General features: G+C 36.6%; 1 protein-coding gene across 1 annotated transcript; it reads left to right on the plus strand.

The window, feature by feature from the left end:
* The first annotated feature begins 11,646 nt into the window (after nucleotides 1-11,646).
* LOC145775961 (uncharacterized) lies at nucleotides 11,647-19,168 on the plus strand. The gene is made up of 5 exons (XM_082587370.1): nucleotides 11,647-12,046; nucleotides 14,206-14,771; nucleotides 15,801-16,161; nucleotides 16,405-16,577; nucleotides 17,195-19,168. The coding sequence occupies exons 1-5, from the start codon at nucleotides 11,684-11,686 to the stop codon at nucleotides 17,556-17,558; spliced, it is 1,827 nt and encodes a 608-aa protein (XP_082443496.1). The 5' UTR covers nucleotides 11,647-11,683; the 3' UTR covers nucleotides 17,559-19,168.
* The last annotated feature ends 62 nt before the right edge of the window (nucleotides 19,169-19,230 follow it).

The following is a 19,230-nucleotide window of genomic DNA, read 5'->3' on the forward strand; positions in this document are numbered from 1 at the left end:
AATTTAAATAATTAGTGCTGTAATGGCTGGTCTAAATTAGTAGTGCATTGTCACACCATTTCTGCTCTTTTTTAATGGTCGATTCCAACATTGACGTTTGGTGATGTCATTTTCTTGTTGGCCTGCAAGGCAAATCGTGGAAGAGCCCTAAACAAATTAATATTTTTTTTCTGAATAAACAACTTGTGATGAATGTTTGATTTTTTTATGATTAGAACAAACCAAACTGTGTTTTAGATTACAGCTTGGTTAGCCGAGATGATATTGATTGATGTTATTCCTGCATTATTAGATCACTATGATGATCGTTTCATTCTCGCAATCAGCAGGATCTTGAGAGAAAGCAACGATGAGGAAGTGATTGTGACCGCAGGAAGTCATTTTGATTGGGGGATAATAGAAATGAAACCCACCGACACTCAGAATGACTTCCATGCGGTGACGTCATTTCTCAAGCTGATGCCCACGCAAGTTAGAATCCTTGATCTGTCAGGATGCAAAATGACTTCCAACCGATTCCGTCCATGGATCGAGGCGATCAAATCGATGCCTGGATCAGTAAGTCATGTTTAACTTTTAAACCAACGTTTAATTAAGCTATGATTACATTAACATGAGTTGTTATGTTGGTTCAACTTTGGATTACATTATTTTATCGTTGGAGTCCCAATGAGATTCCAACTTTTAATTTTTATAATTTTTCGGCAATTCTTGATAATTTGTCACAAATAAACAAAACGTCACAAACGATAATTATTATTTAATTGTTGAATTATAACAATATAATTATTGTGTTTAGATTGTTCAAATGTATCTCGATGGGAACTACCTATCCAGCGTTCATGACGTCATCGAGATACTAGATAAAGTTAAGAAAAAAGTTGAAATATTCAATTGCCTCGATGATGGAGATGGGATGAGGTCGAGATCTCCGAACATGGAGGAACTAGTCAGGTTGCAGGAAGCCTTGGATAGGTTTGATAATAAGGTGAGAATACGTTTGTTGTATAAACGTTATCTAACGCAACTTCTATCAAACTCTAAACAATTCTAAACTCAAATTGTTCATCAAGAATTATGATCTACTGTATTTTTCCCTTCTTTATGTAATATTTGAAACGTGTCTTTAAACTTTTAATTTTTGTAAGAACTTGCCCTTTAAGTTTGTATCTTGTGTTTCACATTTGCCTTAGGGAACGTTCAAATATTACGTAACGCTTTTTTTCCGAATTTTTGACCCCCCCTCCCCCATGTAACGCCAACGTAACGCTTTTTTCAATCCCCCCCTCCCCCATGTAACGCTTTTTCACTACAAATTCAGCACAAAAAAACTACCATTCCGTACTCGAAAGCGTTACGTAACGTTTTGCTTGAACCTCCTCCCCCCCGATGTGACCCTAACGTAACGCTTTGCATAAACTCTCCCTCCCCTCGAAGGCGTTACGTAATATTTGAACGTTCCCTTACGCGTTTTCCATAACCTCTTAATTGGCCGCTGTTGAACACGCTTTCTTGACAGCGTTGCAGCATTCCTACTCTAATTTATTGTAATACCAGATCAGTAGCCTATCGTTTTTCTCCAGGGATTTGTCACTTGTACACGGAGTCTACTTTTGCAGTACTGCACTACTTAATAATAGTAATAATAATCATGCTTTTATTTGCGCCATAGCACATGGCTAGGGAACAGTGTTCCAAAAGCAAGTGCAAATTTGCTATTACCACAGCATACTCGTAGCATCAGGCTAAAGCAGGTCGTTAAAATCTACATTGTAAAGTAAGCAACGATCATGCTGCTAAAAGCAAAACTCAACCTGTTGCAAAAATTTTATTGTTCGTCATTTTGCATCAAGTCAGATTTGGCCTCTTTAATGACACCGGACATGCCAAATCCCCCAGACTCCACAGCCATTGATTTTACAGCTTAATTGTGACCAACGCAAATTAAACAGTTGAAGGGTTGTAAAGCATTCCAAGAATGGAAATTTCTATAATTCAATTATTTGCATTGTCTTTTACAGAAGTTGAAGATCTCGGTCGGCTGGGATGATAACTGCCTCACGCACAAGAATCAATGATTGAACATTTTTGTTATTTGATGTTATGTTTTAATACATTGATGTTATCTGTTAATTGTTCATTACACGGATTGCTTGTTTAATGACGAAATATCAACGATAAACGACGTTGTATCAACATAAAATCCAATACTGTCGACATTGCAGTTTCAATGTGCAGCAGTTAACAAAGGGTTGGGGTTACTTCTGTTTGACTGTCTCTTTAACGACACCTGGTGTTGCAAATTGACCCCCCTTCTTCAACTTGGGAGCCTAAAGACATTCATTAAAAGCAAAATTTGTTTCCAAAAATTATTATTTTTTATTTAATAATTTCAATAAAAAATTTAAATCATGAATTTGCAAGTAGGCCATAGCAGATGTGTAGCCTACGGATTTAAGATTTTTAAGATCATGTTTTTGCTTTTTGAGATCCGAATCCGGCCATTTCTAGACATCTCATATCTAGATCAGATACAGATTCAAAGTACGATAATTTTATGTCTGAAATTTTATTACAAAAGTATTTCACTACGCGACAGATTCACTCTGTTTGGAAAAGTAGTTTACAAAATAGATTTATTAAAAAAAATGATTCAGCAGTTCTCAAGGATCGATTCGTCAAAAACGAATAGGCTAATGATTTCGTTGATTGCATAAAAAAACAGTGAATAACGCACATTCTATATTTATTTTTAAAGGAATGGGTATAAGCATTCGATATTCAGAAAGCCACAAATAAAGCTATCGAATAGTGACAACTAGTCGTTTCTTCCAACCGTGATTATACAATACTGGCTGATTAGACCTACTTCTTATAGCACTTTTGGTCCTTAGATAGGCCTAATAAAGCATCCTAAGTTCCTAACTTGTAATGTGTTGTCTTTCTTCCTTTAAATGCATAATTTTATGCTACAAGACACGTCACCACTATAGTTGCTGAAATAACCATTCAGTGCATAGCAAAGCAATAACTAATAAACGTATACTGTAAGCTTAATAATGTATCGTCGATCATCATTTGTCAACTAAATGTAGGTTTTGTAGCCTACCTTGCAACCCATGCATATTTATCTCTCTAACACTAAACATTTTCAACACATAGCCTACTGCAGTAAATATGCAACAAGCAAAACTACGGATAATAATTTTGGAAAAACTGTGATCTTACAACATCAACAGACAAACAGTTAATTTGATGAAATATGAGATTATTCAGACATTTAGGTCTAATGCTTTTCTAGTGTTTATAAATTACTTTCAACTTGGATGTTAATACGCTCAAGAAAACATTTTTATTTCACTTTATTCCAAATGAACTCAGAAAGCTCCAATTTTGGTCTTTATTGTCATGTTGCGATTCCTGAAGACTGTGCTCATTTTACTGAAATTATCCTTTGCCATAGCGATTCTCTTTTTAGTTTCAGTGTCACTTTTGCCATCGGAAGTTATAATGTACCCAAGATATTTAAATTTATCAACTTATCAACTGGTTTCACTGTAACACCATTCAGTGTAAAGCTGCAATTTGGATAAGTTTTCTTTTTTGATACCGTCATGCATTCTGTTTTTCTTGAATCTCTAAACCCATTGCTTTGCTCTTATTGACAACAGAATTTAATAAGTCCTGTAGATTGTTTGCAGATGCACTGCCTTTTTTTGCCACAGAAATAAATGTAGCCTTTTTTGCCTACTATATATCCACAAGTAATGCATTCAACTCCAAAGTCAATAAGCCCTTTTCTTAAACAAGAATTCTTCTGCTGCAAGTCACGGAAAACATAATTCTTATTTTTGGTTGTTGCTTAGCCCATGGCTACCTAAAGATAAGGCCTGATTTGTCACATTTTGCAGAAATTTCCAGGTTATGCCAACTTTGGGCGACTGTTTAAATGAATTTTTCCAAAAATTATATTTTTTTGCCTTATTTACTGTTTTCCTCAGACGACATAATAGGTTTTAACATCATCAGATGGTGAAAAACAAAGACAATTTGATTTCGAAGATTTTAGTCAGACTGTTAATTTTTCAATAACAGTCTGACTGAGTGACTGAGCGAACAGTCTGACTGAGCGTTTTTCAACTTATTTTTTCTCATTTGCTACTGCTTCCCCAAGCCAACAAAATGCATTTATACCATTAAGAGACAGCAAAAAGGAAAAACATCTCAGAAAATGTCAGTCAGACACCAGCAGTAGCGGTAATCGAAATCTGCAAAATGTGACAAATCAGGCCGCATCTCCAGGTGGTCTTGCTTAGCCTTATTTAATATTTAGCTTTCGCCGAAGAGTCACTTGAAGCTAACTTCCTGTTGAAAATTTAAGCAAGACGATTAAAAATGCTAGAAAGGAAGACATTAAAGCATTTTCGATTGTAGGGCCTACTCGTAAGAAAAGTCATTTTTCTTGAGAAAAGAGGACGAATCCTCTAGAGGACGTGACGATAGCTTTAAGCTTAATTACGCTTCAAGTAGACTATGCGTTCCCCTCACGACCATCAGCACTTTTGATAACGCTATTGGCTATTATTTGTTTGTTTTTTTCTTGTAAGTTAGCCTATAGGCCTACTTGTATAAATTTTAAAGGTGCACTGCAACGAAAATACATGGCTTTTGTATTTGTTGATCTTTTTGAAATAAAACGTTTTTCAACAATTTTTTTATTTTTTGTGTTACCATTAATTAAAAAACCTAAAAAAAACTTTTTTGAATTTAATGATTCTGATTGGTCAAAAATTTTGATGACGTCATTGGCTGGCAAAGCCTCATTCAAGGTCTATTGTTTTGCGTGCAAACACAAGGAACAAATCGCGTCACAGGCTACCGAAACATCGAACAATTTTGTGCTAAGGGAGTTTTTACGCCCTTAAAACGGTGGCTTCTTGTATGGCTCCCGGTTGTACTAACCGGGGAATCGTCAAAGGGGTATCCTTTCATCGTTTACCTCTGAATAATGACGACAAGCTGAAGAAAAGGATCTCGGCGATAAAACTCAAAAACCCACCTGTAAACAAGCACTGCCGTGTGTGCAGCAATCATTTTCTGACCAGCGATTACCAACGTGACCTACAGGCAGAGCAACAAGGCACCAAGTCCAAACACCTGCTCATCCCTGAACAGGGCCGTTGACAGGATTTCTCGGGCCCGGTACCCATTTATTTTCGGGCCCCCTTTATTGACAATGTTATGAATATAAAGGTTGTGTACAAAATTTTATTGATGTGCTGTTAAAATGAGGATGACACATGCCGTTCAATGTAGAAAATTAAGAGGAATATCATTTATATATTCTCAAAGATTTGTTGTATCCACGAATTTCCCCAACTGTGCAATTACGCATTAGGGATTTCTCCATAAACTGCAAAATCCTTGCTCTCAATCACGATCTTCGTCGATATGTTTAAAATTGTTGGAGTTTTCGACTGAAATTAATTCTTTGTAAAGTAGAGTAGCCGTAGGAGAGTAAAACATTTTTGGGGGGCGAAAATAATTTTCCCAAATTTTGTCTTTGTATATATATTTTCAAAAATACAAAATTATTCACAACCTCTGAGAGTCATCAACTTGGCCGTGTACGAAATACAAGCAAAACAAAAACACGTACAACAGCAAAACAAGGCTGAACTTACTTTAATCTACGTTCATAAACCTGCCTGTGTCCCAATTAAATGAACCATCAAATTAAAACATTCTTATGTATCACAAAAAATATACAGTATATTAAGCCTATCTGGATTCAAAAAAATTTGAACTGAGACTTCAGCAATAACTGGATAACAATAATTGCTGAATTTTCATGTCACCAGATTATATGAAAATCTCCAGCCCAACTTCAATAAAAGGCCTGACCAAAAGTAGGTCAATCTTTTCAATTCAAAGATAGTCCAAAGACTCAATATTTGTAAATTTGCATTGAAAAATACTAAAATGACAATCCGCTTAGGCCTACGTATCAAACCAGTAACATTACTTAATCCATGCTGCTTCAAATCTTACAGCCTAAAAAGAATTAGACAGTTTACCATGCTATGTGCATCAAACTTCCACCTTTGAACAAAACTAGTTTTGATACCAAAAATATTGATATTATATTACAATATAATCATAGTCAATGTTTTTTCAGAAGATCATTACAAAGATAATCTTACTTCACAATGAAGCTGCTAGGCCTACTCAAATCACAAGCACTGAAGAAAAATGACTCCCAGATAATAGCTTCAAACTCAATCGTTGCCACAAAATACAGACCACATTACCAAAACATGACACAAAAATAGCACTGTTTACATTGCCTGATATATTAACTGCATGAATTGGATGACAAAACAACATAACATGTGTCTTTATATTTGATTGTTGTTGCTCTAATACTGTGTCATAGATAGTAAATAGCTGAGCATATCAACCCTGGGACTGGCAAAGACAAACAGCAGTTTATACAAAAAAATCCAATACAGAAAACAGTTAAAATATAGCTCACAAAAACATGAAATTAAATCCAGGAAAATTCACAAGTTGTTTTCATTTAATATACTTTTTCACTTTGTACATAACTACAGTTAGTGGCCGAGATCAATGCTCACAAAAGTGGTGTATACAGTATGTGGCCTCACAACTGTTGCTTATTAAAGTTTATAACAAATGCTTATTTTGTTTGACCATATCTAGAAATGATAAGCTATCTTTGTAGTATTTAAGTCAAGTTTTGCGAGCATAGCATCTCATGGTAAAATTGACTTATCCAATAATTGGATATTTTTGCCCAAATATTTTTACAAACAACTACATTAGTGGGATATAGAGAAAAAACAAAAACTTCATAAGTTCACCAGAACCCAGCAAGGTTTCAAAATTCTACCAATGAAGGAATGTAGGCTAGTGTGACATTCTAATGAATATCTGTAATAAGCTTATCTCAGCTTGTCGAAGCATTATTTTGCATTTTTTTCGGCAAATACTGAATTGAAACTTATTCTGTCCAAATTTTAATACCAAATATAAAAGTTTTCAAATTGTCGATACTCTGTTTTACATTCAAAGCAAAATGTTTTTTATACCAAATGCAACACTATAAAGTTACTAAACTGGTAGAATGTTGAAAACTTATGGTAAAAATTGATTTGTCCAAATAACTAGACATTTTTGCCCAAATGATTTTTATAATCAACTACATTAGTAGGATATTGAGAAAAAACAAAAAACCTCGTAAAGTTACCAGTACACAGTAGCCAAGGCTTTTAAATCTTACCCATGAAGAAATGCAGCCTACAGCCCTACATGTTTGTGAATATCAGTAATAAGCTTACCTCTGTTTCCCAACTGTATTTTTAAAGAGTGTTCTATTTTGCAGTTGTCGAATCGAAACTTATTCTGCCCAGATTACAATACCACATGCAACAGTTTTCAAAGTCGGTGATAATACATTTACAGTCATTGGAAAATATTAATGTAGGCTACCGGTATCTCATAAATTTCAACAATTATGTAAAGTTTTTTAACTGGTGAGGCATCGAAACATTGTGATAAGATTGATTTGCCCAAATAACTTGACATTTTTGCCCAAACTTGCGATATTTTTTTTCAGCGGGGGAGCAACCACCCCCACCCCCTGCCCGCCCACCTCCTATGGCTATGATTTGCAAGTAGCTAGAAGTGATTAGGCTACCACCAAAAAATATATATATTCAGAATTAAAGAGTGGGTAAAGAAAAATATTTCGTGTTATTGAAAAAAAAATTGTGGTTAGGGAAATCACTATACCCGGAAGGGGAGCCGGTACTTTACCATCTGACGGCTGAAGTGGCTGTTTTAACCTCTGATGGCAATTCCTTTAGATCTGATTATATTAAGATCTTGATAATGTTTGAAGTCGCGGGGAATCTTTTAAATCCGGGCCCCCTAAATATTCCGGGCCCGGGTCCAAAAGTACCACCTAGACCCCCCTGTCAACGCCCCTGTCCCTGAAGCTGTTTCTTCTGTCTTTGACTTTTCAAGATATGTAAAAGCCACTGTCAATGCAGTACCCACAAAACTTGATCGACCTAGGTACAAGTCTGTGAGTACGATCTGGCGTTTGGATCGAATAGCAAAGCGAGAAAACAACAAGACTTTGAAACAGGTCAGTAGGACAGTAAAACATTGGCAGGGTAGGCAACTCTGAATACATAGGCTACTTTTAGTTGACATAAACCACTTGGTTTCAGCAAATTATTTTCCTGCATTTGTTTAAATGCAAATTTTCCATCCGACTGCTGTCCGAACTGGTGTTGTCAGAGCACAAATCAGAATGATGTTCTTCGCTGTCAAGTCGCCGTCTTTTTGGTTCAAAGAGAAATCCTTGTCTCGTTTCAGACATCTTGTTTGTGCTGATCTTCTATCACTCAATATACAATGACCTACGCGACGTTTCTAAGGCAAATGCGTGAAACTGTTTACTTGGCTGCCCGCCGATGACGTCACAAGACACATAGCGCCATCAGGTGGCCGATTTTCATTTGGTTATATCTCCCAAACAAAAAAGTAACTTATATCAAAAATTTTTTTCGAAAAATATAATACTTAAACACTAAAGAATCACCAAAAAATTTTTCATTTCAGGTCCCCTTTAAAAATTTCACTTTTTTTGTTCTTTTCATTTTTCTAAATTTTTAAAATTCTATCAAAGCGTTACCATATTCTACCATGTCATATTTTAAACTGATTACTCTGTTTCGGTATCAAGCACGTTATAACGTTCGCGTTTTGTCGCTTCTACCTTTTTATAAACCTCTTCTTTGTTTGACTTAGGCTATAAGCTATATTTTTTTCGATGTACGGTAATGGTCAGAAATGAAAATATACTGAACTGCACGAAGAAGCTTAACAATGTGAAAATGAGGACATTTGAGCATTTTCAAACGTCCTTGAACAATTCATAGAGGACATATAATAACCCTAACCTAAGTCACATTTGAATGAAATTAATTCAAAACACTGTAGGCATGTCTGTAATGAAACTTAAATAGTCCGCCCGATAACTCGTCAGTAGGTTAGCGCTTGACTAAAAATAAAAAGCTTCAAGATCAAGCAGCACTGGTCCGACTCTCGGGGTGTGTGCTTGAGCAACGCATTTCAGGACTGCTCTCCATTCAGCAGCACTGGATGGAATAATTCCCCAATGCAACGTCGTTCGTTGGGGAATTTACTACATTTAGCTGTAGCAGCATGATTCCCCTACGGTGCTAGAATATACCTTCCCTAACAAGGGCACATGCTCAGGGGAGGCGTCAGCCGCGTCACGCATATCAGACTTCTTTGTCTGTGACCTGCAGTTTTTGCAGTTTCTGCTTCTGGTTGTCATCATTAGCCTGGAAAAGTTTCCAGTTGCTAGGATTCACCACGTGGAGGTGGACGACATGAATCACCCCAATGCAACAACACTTCAACAATCGGAAAACTTTACTCTGTCGATCTCAGTAACCGGTCCTGCATCAAAAAACCTCTACAAGTATGCGAAACTACCAGGAATAACCTATCAAGGATTTGGCAGTCCGAGGATAAAGATTTGAAACCAAACCAAACAATAGCAAGATATCTACACCAGCAAAAGTAGGCCTACAGTTGAAAACTTCGGTGCCATTTTCAGGTGCAGATACATTGGCAACGTTTATTTCAGAGCCATAGGTGCTTACAGTGCTTTAAATTTATTTTATTTAAATGTGATCATTGTAATTGGTCGATTCCTGGTCAAAACACAACGTTCTGAAATAAAGTAGTTTGATTTTGCAGTCCCTTCACTATCTTAGAAAGTTTACTAACGTTTGAAAACAAAACTTCCGCCAGGTGTCACCTTCTAAAATTAAACATGGCTGCCGTCTTCTCGCGCCTAAAAGGTTTTGAAGCGTCGGTGCCTATAAAATTTTAAGTATTTTGGGAGTTGAAAGCTCAACTATTACCTTTGCAGTGCACTGGTATAGATGCTGCATATTGCTCGTGAATAAATGGTTTGTTTGTTTGTGCAAATACAACTCAGGTTCCACTCAAGATTTGTTAGCTTTATCCAACTATACAATTTTGGCAACACTGATGTTTCCTTGATGAACTCAAACAAAATATCCGCGAAAACTGTGAAATTGGAAGCATAATTCAGTAATTTGTATTCTTCACCTAAGTTGGTTTTTGAAGAGAAAAAGATTGCATCGTTTGTGTCAAGAGGTGATTCGGAAATCAGTTAACTGACTTACTTAACTCTTTTGGTAGCCTAGGTTTTATTGAATATTTTTCTAGGTGTGAAACCAGGTAAGAATAATGAGATGCTGTAAAGCAGGGAGCTGATCCATTTTTCAATCACATACCGGTACAGTAAACAAATTAATCAAGATAATAACAACACTGAAGTCAACAGTGATACGCACACATAAGTGAACAGCATTGTTTTGTATGCCTGTTGATTGTTGAATCGTAGAACTAAAATTAGTGATCATACTTTATAAACTCACCATATACTCTAGCTATGAAAATTTGTGATGCAAAACTGACACTAATCAGTGAAATTTGCCTACATTGACTCCAGGGAATTGCAAAAGCTGTCGATAAACATGAATCACTTTGGTTTAATCATTTTACTTCAATGTGAGGGCCTAGTAAGTGACAAAAATGATTTATACCAATGTGCATTAAGACTGCTTAATACCGTATTGTGTTTTTGCGTTTGCTCAGGTAAGAACAAGGCAATAAAAAATATTTGCAGTTGTATTTAAATGCACTGCTTTTCTAGTAGTGGAGACGCAGAGCTAGTCTAGTTTTTATTGTATGACTATCGACCTTTTTACGAAACTTTTCTCAGCAATATTGCTGGGTGCAACTTATTTCGTCCCCTGAAAAGATCAAGAAAAAAAAATACAACAGAGCCGAAGTCGCTACTTAGAGTTGGCGCAAACTTTTCCTTGAAAAAATCAAGAAAAAAATACAGAAGCGTCGAAGTTGTTAATTGGAGTTGCCAAAACAGTTGACCACGCTAACCATCTTGAAATAATAGTTGAGTTTCATATGCGAACATGAGTAGAGAAAAAAGTTTTGTATATATACCAAGGAAAATAGAGAATATTATATAACTAAAAAAGTGGGCGACCAAACATGTCCTACTTGAGCAGTCGTTTTAGAGACCATTTATTGATTTTTTGGCAATCATGTCTGCTGGAAACTTGCAGGCCTGTAGTATATATTGATTTTTGTGAAAGTATTTCATGTGTATTTTTGACTGTTTGGTTTTCTTCTTTATGGCATCAAGTGCAAGTTGAGGTTCATGCTCAAATAATGAAGAGATTATTGCCTCAGTCTTTTTTGATGCATTTTTGGGGTAGCCTATGATTACAGACAAAATCGGTTCATTGCATACTATACTGCTTTAACGTATACGATAGACACATCAAACGTTTTATCGCATCAAAATCTGATATTCCAAACCAAATCCTATCTGTTATTGTGGGTGGGCTTGACATAACTATTTAACAAAGTTTGCAATCTAGTGTCAGCTGCAACCCTTAACACTCTATGGATGATGATGATTTTCTTGGAATATAAAAATATAATCTATTTGTTATTTTCAGATTGTCAGAGTCACATATTTAAAATAAAAACTTTTAGCAAGATGTCTCAAACATCTCAAACAGAATTTACATTGTCAAAGCAAGTTGCTTTGTATCAACAACATCTAAGCAAGACGTTTTGTGATGTAGTCATCAAAATTGAAGATGATGAATTTTTTGTTCATGGCTGCATCGTTGCTGCTGCCAGCCCCAAGTTGTACGAACTAATGGAAGAAAACAAAAAGTTGGTTGACATCAAAGGAAGGCCGTCCATTGAAGTTGAGCTGAAGGAAACTGCTTTAACTGCCAAAACTTTTGAATTTATACTTTCTTACATCTATTTGGGCGTAATTGAATGGGAAAAAGTGACACCTGAATTAGCAAAAGATGTTTTAGCTTCTGCAGAATGGTGCGGATTTCCCCAGGTATGTTACAGTTTATTTCATTCAGCATAATTGTGTCAGATTCAGACAATTTAAATGTGTGAAAGTATCCAATCCTACATGGATACTTGGTAAAATCCAGGCCTCGAAATTCGTTTTTGTTGACGGCAGACAAACGTGTCCGGTCTGAGCAGCTATCTCGGCGGACAAATTAAGTCTCACGGCGGACACACCAGTTTTAACGTCGATCGTCATACTTAATCCCTTTATCTTGAAAAGTCTTCGCCATTTGAGAACCATAGCTACGGTTTAGGCTTTTTAAAATTTCAGCGAAGTCACTCTGAAAGGCTTTCATCAGACCAACAACGTGCGCTTGACGCCGTGTAGCTACTATTACTAAATATGATGATGATTGATGATGATAATATGATGATTGTTAAAAATCTAAATTCTATGGACTTTTTGTGTCTGATGCAAATAAATAATAAAAAAAATAATCCACCGCATAACTGATTAACTTCCACCGAACGAGGTCGTGTAGCTTCTTGCGTCACAATGCTCTGAGCATGAGTCAGAAAACTTCTACACTAACGCGTAACGCTACTATTTTCTGATGTGCAAAGTTTCACTAGGCTTTTTTCTTTAAGTTTATTTTTGCGTGTCCTGTGAGCGAAAGCGACGAAATGAATAAACAAAACATTAGAAAAAGCACAATTATTTTTTCCCCTCTCCGTGATGCGGTCGCCTCTCCAAAATAGTATCAATATTCCACGAGACCACGGCAGGCTCGGAGTTATAATCAGCGCAGTCAAGGCCATTCAAACATATGCGCATGATAAGAGCTTCAATAACATCGATCTTCAAAGACGTCGCGCCAATCTCCACAAGATCACTGCTTGTCGTTAAGATACGTGATACCAAGATCTATTTCGTGTCTTTTCTCCAGACCGGCTAGTTGAGGGAAAAGCGTAAATGCGAGCTCTCCTTTAGCGATTTCAAACAACCTCTTAATTTTACTTTTTTTTTGTTGTCACTCATATTGTCGATGGCCTTGATGATCGGAAATTGATGGCTTGGGGTAAACGATGTGTTGTGATCTTTGACAGAGCTAATCCTTACATTCGTTGTTCCTTTAATATATGCGTCTATCACCACTAAATTTCCTAGTAGTTCCCTGGGCCTTTTCTTTCTTACTGTAATACCAAAACGTTTTGCGGCATCTTGCTGTAGTAGCCTACTCTTATAATCTAATTTTGTAACCAACCTTGCCTTATCAATATTACTCGGAGATCAAAGCCAGACATTGTGACATAAGACTTGAACTAAGTTGCGCGTGATTAGTGTAGAAGTACCGGTAGGCCTACTCCCATCAATTCTTAGCTAAGAATTCACCTCTGTTACGCTGATTCAATGTCATCAATCGTTGAAGCAATGTAAAATTCGAAAGTTTTTCTGCTTGAATAGAAGCTAAGAGATACAGTATTAACTATTTCTAGATGCGCGCTTGGAATGCAATAATTTCGCATTTCCAGCGCAAATTATATTCTTGCAACAGTTGTTTGTGCTATGCAATGACGATTTGTATCGCCAGTTTCTGCGATATTTCTCGGCGGACAAATATGACCGATCTAGAAGGTACTTCTCGCGGACATCACATGCTGTGACGGCGGACATGTCCGCCGTTTCCGCCGTGAATTTCGAGGCCTGAAATCCGTCGAGAACCAGATACTACCTTTATTGTATGTAACTGCATGTGTAAATCACATACATGTAAACATATAACCTACATTAATTAATAACTTGTAACATTTGAATGTGTAAGAATTTGTGATTGACATATTGCATTTATACTTTATAGTTGCTGTTGAAAAAATGCCTTAAAACCATTTTCTTAAATTTGTATAAAGTTCATTACAAATTAATAATGTCTCTTCTGGAAAATAATATCTTGTCTTAGTTTAGTTTTGGCTCAAATGTCAATATGAATGTGTCAATTGTGTATATATTTGTTGTACATACAAACTAAGATCATATATATATGTTTTCTCGGCAACCGATTTGTAGTAAGAATTGACAGCGATAGACACCGTGTTTTGCCCATGAGGCTGGGCTCATCAGTATCGCACCATATTCTTGCCACAAGGCTATTCGATTGCCACTTTACCAGTCAGTGTGATTTGTTATGTATATATATATTTCAGCTTGCAGAAGATTACATGTCAATGAGTTTTGTTGATGGTGAGTCACCTGAATTTCCTACAAATGCTGTTGAAGATCATGCTATTGATTCTCCAACTAATTCTACAATTATCATGGTGGATACATTTGCGGATAACGACAGCTCTGATTCAGCAGGAATGGAAAGTTTAACCAGCTATTACTCGGAGGCTGCGAAGAACCAAGCTCCACTATATTGTCTTTTCTGTGGAAAGTACTTTGATGCTGAAGATAGTGAAGAGATGGTTGAACACATGAAGACTCATAAGGATGTCCCTAGCAGTGACTTACCAACAATAACTTCACGCCAAGGCGTCAAACGTCGCAAAGCATCATCTAAAGTTAAACAAACCTACAAGTCATTGATTCCTAGATCCAGAAATGACGAGGAGGATGATGATGATGATTATTCTGATGATGATAATCATCACAGTAAGAAAACCAAAACCATCAAAAAGAATGCTCGCATTCCGATGTTCAAAAAGAATTTTTCATGCAAGTATTGCAAGAAAAAGCTTCCTACTGAAAAGTCATTGAATGCTCACATGAGGTATGGTTTCGAAGCATTACTTTATTTGTTTTATGTTTTTATCAATAATTTGAGAACTAGTATTAGCTTTTGACCTGAGGCATAGCCTGGAAGTTTTCAAAAATAACTTAGTACACAAGACAATATTTTGAATGTAACTATCACCTCACCTGGCATCATTAATAAAGTAGTTATAATGCATTAAACTTCCATTTGAGTACACTCGTCAGAACTGTTTGAGTATGATACGCTTCCAGGATAAGTATCAAAACATTTATAAAAAAAATCTGAATTCAACTTCAAGTTAGTCACAATATTTTTGATCATTGATATTTTAAAATTCAAAACCTGGGTCCTGCTAAACCTCACTTTTCAACAATTTGTATGCCCGCTTTTTTGAACCTGGTATGCATGGCTAATGTAATTTTACAACAAACGCATAAGTGTGCAGCATTTGAAGGATTGTGACAACAAATTTATTGACTGATAGTTTATCATATATATAAGACATTATCAACTTTAGTATATATATGCTGCACATTTTCATGCTTTGCGTAATGCGTAGGCTATAATACATGGGTCTGCTACTATTCGGCTAGTCTGATTCGGCTGCAGTCTTTTTCGGCTGGTTTGTTGGATTTACTTAAGGATTTTGTTGGATTACAGAAGAATTATGGTTGGATTTTCAAAAATTTGCCGAATAGGGAACTAGCCGAGAAAGACTGTACCCGAATAAGGAACTAGACAAATCGGACTAGCCGAATCGGACTAGCCGAATCGGGCCATTCCGATAATATATTGCATCTCAGGTTTTTTTGAAAACTTTTTGTGGTTTTTCCGAAATTTCTGTCAGCCTTTCCTGCTATAGTTTGCATGTCTGGGCACAACAGCTGACCTTCAATTTATGCAATTCATTATAAGCTATCAAAGATGGCATTGGTAAGGGATCGTCAATGTGGCAGCCTCGCACCTCAAGGTCTGATTCTGCAAAAGAAACATCATTCTCGGTTTGCGTTGTAACTAGCTTTAATTATTTGATTAAATTATCAGGAGGCAATGTCAATCAAACAAAGCCGACAATGAATCGACAAGTAGCAAAAAATTATTAGTTCGTGCTTTGGAATTAAAGACTGCTGATGCAGTCAAACCTGCCAAAAAGACCAAAGGTTCTGTCAAAAAAAAGAAGACTTCTACTAAAAAGGAAAAAACACGAAAGCCCAAGAAATCTCCGAAACCGAAAGTCCCCAAAGTACCGAAGCCTAAGAAGCCCAGGAAGAAGATTGATGAATGGTACTGTTCCTTGTGTCCGGAACTTGTGTTCACGAAGAGGAGGGACCACTTGACCCACTTGCGAGTGATCCATAATTCCATCAAGCGTTACATTTGTGAGCACTGCGGAAAGGAAATGAATGTATGTATTTTTTTTAGATTTAAGCGAAGATACGTTTTTGAGTTATGAAGTAATGAAAGTTGAAACTACTTGAAATAATAAATGATTACTTTCGTTCTGGAAATTAAGATTGCTGTCTCCGATTTAGTTCTTATCAGTACCTCATCCCGATGGTTTATGAGTTTAGAACATCAATGTAGAATTGAAGTTGTTTTTTGCAATTTGTGGTCTGGTTTCTAACATTGGTGGTTTATCGTCGACCAGGGCAAAGCGGCGCTGGCACTCCACACCAGGATTCACACTGGCGAGCGGCCTTTCCTTTGCTCCATATGCGGACGCGGTTTTTCGGAAATTAAAACCATGGAGAATCATTTAAGAGTTCACACAAAGGAACGTCCCTTCCTATGCACTCTCTGTGGAAAAGATTTCGCCTTTAGGTTTGTATTTGCGATGCTACAGCCAGTTATATGCACGATCAAGAACTAATGACGGAGCATTTTTAAGTGTTGTAGGAATTAAACAACATCTTTAAATGAACCAATACCATTGATCAAGACGTTGAAGTTCTTCAATCTATTATGTATTCAAAATTTTGTTGACAACCATTTGGTTGATGGCATTGTTCATTGAAAGCTTGTAATTTTTTTATTTGCGTCAGACCAAGAAGTCCATATTTATTAATTACCATACATGCCAAAACAAACAATTCAAGAATATTCACCATAACCCGGTTAACAGATAATGCTGTTGCGAAGAATTGTTAACGACAAGCTGCCAGTGGCACATTTGAAATACGACGATTTGACAAGAGCGTCAGAATTGCAGAGAGCATTTTATGTAACAAGTGACATCTAAATAAAAAGTTGTAAATAGATTTGCGAAGTACTGCATCAAAAGTCAAAATATTTTGTTCAGTTTGAATAGTCAGGCACTAGCGTAATGAGGATTGCTCATATCTTAGCGTATTTTTAGTTATTTTTATAACATTGCTGAACATAGCAAAATTATCTGTACTTCGAGATGGACAGTTGTAATTATTCACTTATCGTTCCAGGCAATCCTTGTACCGACACATGAAGTTCCATGATGGCCTGCGTCCTTATAAATGTGAGATCTGTGGCAAGGCTTTTGTTTTGAAGCAGAACCTCCAGGATCATATTCCTCGCCATGAGAAGCATAAGCTGATAGATTGCCCTCAGTGTGACCTCCAGTTTGCAAACCAGAAGAGACTCATGGAGCATCGCCAGGAGCACCATACTGAAGTCCCAGTTCAGTTGGAGGAGGAGGAAGAAGATGCAATGGAGACCCAGAGAGCGATCACTTTCATTGAAACTCAGGAGGAAGATATTGAAACAATGGGAACGGCTGCCGAGTACGAGGTAACGGTTGGAGAAGCAATTTTGGAACATTACAATTGAAAGAGCCGCCTTATGACTTTATATCTTTAAAACTTCGTATGGCAAAGTTGCATTCTTTCAACATACAATGATATTGCGTTCATGTTTTCGCAGAAAATTTGTAGCCTCCCATTTTTACCATTGCCCATGTGAGGTATGGATGACTAAATGAGACTTTTGCATCTGTGACTGAGAATGTGTTTCTCCAGTTAAAAAAGCCAATTCCTAAAATGTTATCCTGGCGGTTTCATATACCCGTCGAGGTTTAGAACTACTAACGCAGATCCAGTCACCGAAGTAGACAGAGAATAATTTCTGCTTTTACATAACATAAAATGTTGTTCTCTAACTATGCGACTTCTGAGTGCTGATTGGGAGAATTATCTTTTTGAGATGAGATTGATTGCTCCCTGTGGGAATCTGCATTCCCTGTGGAACCTATCAGTCACTTTCAGAAATTGTGCTTTTTATTAAACTCAACAGTTCGTGCTGTTAACCCACAGTGCTTTAAATCGGCTGATAGTTTTGCTGCCTAATAATTTATTGCATAGTTAGTGGTCTATTATGTCGTGCGTTTAGTTGAAGTTGCATGTAATTGGCGGCATGCCTTAGTTGGGTACACAGTCAACGTTGAAAAAATAATTCAATACTGTACTCTGTGTAGCCTTAAAACTGCGGTAAATGTTTTTCTATAACTTGTTTAATTTTCGAACAAAATTCAATTTACTTCATACAGACTGATAGGTTTAAAATAAGCACAAATTACTATTTCCCATCACTGTTGTTTTAAAACTTACATTTTGTTGCATATAACTTACTTGAAAAACGTGGTCGCTTTAACGTTTCCATATTTTTGCCAGTCCTCTAAACGCCTCCACAACTCTACCGCCACCGAGTGACAGTTATTTTCTCAGTAGGTAGTTTCCACCATTGTTATGATATAATTATATTAAGTCCGAAAAGTCTTAAAAACAGCTTTAACGGATTGAAAAAATTGCTCTGTGTCTCATGTTACGTAGAATAATAGATTTACTATTTTTTTTACTGAGTTGTGATTTTATGATATCCAGACACATTGCATATTTTTGATCCATCTGGCAACTCTGATGACGAAATAAATCAAGCGGTCGCCAGAGATTTACCATAAATGTCGTCATATTTTATGTAAATATTCTAATAAGCATGGATAGTAATGTCATGACTCATGGAAAACAGCAGGTCCACTTTTAATCAAGGAAACTGCACTTTGAGCGACTTCTTAATGATGAGTCTTTTGTGGTCGTGGTTTCTACAGAAGTCTGTTGCTGTTTGCTCCATTAGATTGTAAAATGTTGAGAAATAGCCAAATGAAAATACGTAGTTTGACGTTTTGACTCTATTCAATTCCTGCCTTGAAGGTTTGCATCGCGCGCGGGAATGCGCATTCTAACTGTAGGTTTCGCATGGAAGCTCTCGAAGCCTGTGTCTTAGATTTGGACGATTTGTTCCTTTGCTATATTTTTGAAACTTCAATGTCGTTTTCAATGGTTAGTTATTTGTAGACCACCGGTTGCAAGTTGTTTGCCAGTTTTGTACACAGCAAGGCTTGTGCCATTGTTTGAGTGATTATTGGAATAAAGTTAAGCGTTTAATTGTTGTGTGGAAAATTGTCTCACCTGTCGGCGATGGCCGAGAGAGATGCAAAACAAAATTT

Source organism: Aplidium turbinatum, chromosome 8 (assembly GCF_918807975.1).
Source record: "Aplidium turbinatum chromosome 8, kaAplTurb1.1, whole genome shotgun sequence".
Classification (NCBI taxonomy): domain Eukaryota; kingdom Metazoa; phylum Chordata; class Ascidiacea; order Aplousobranchia; family Polyclinidae; genus Aplidium; species Aplidium turbinatum.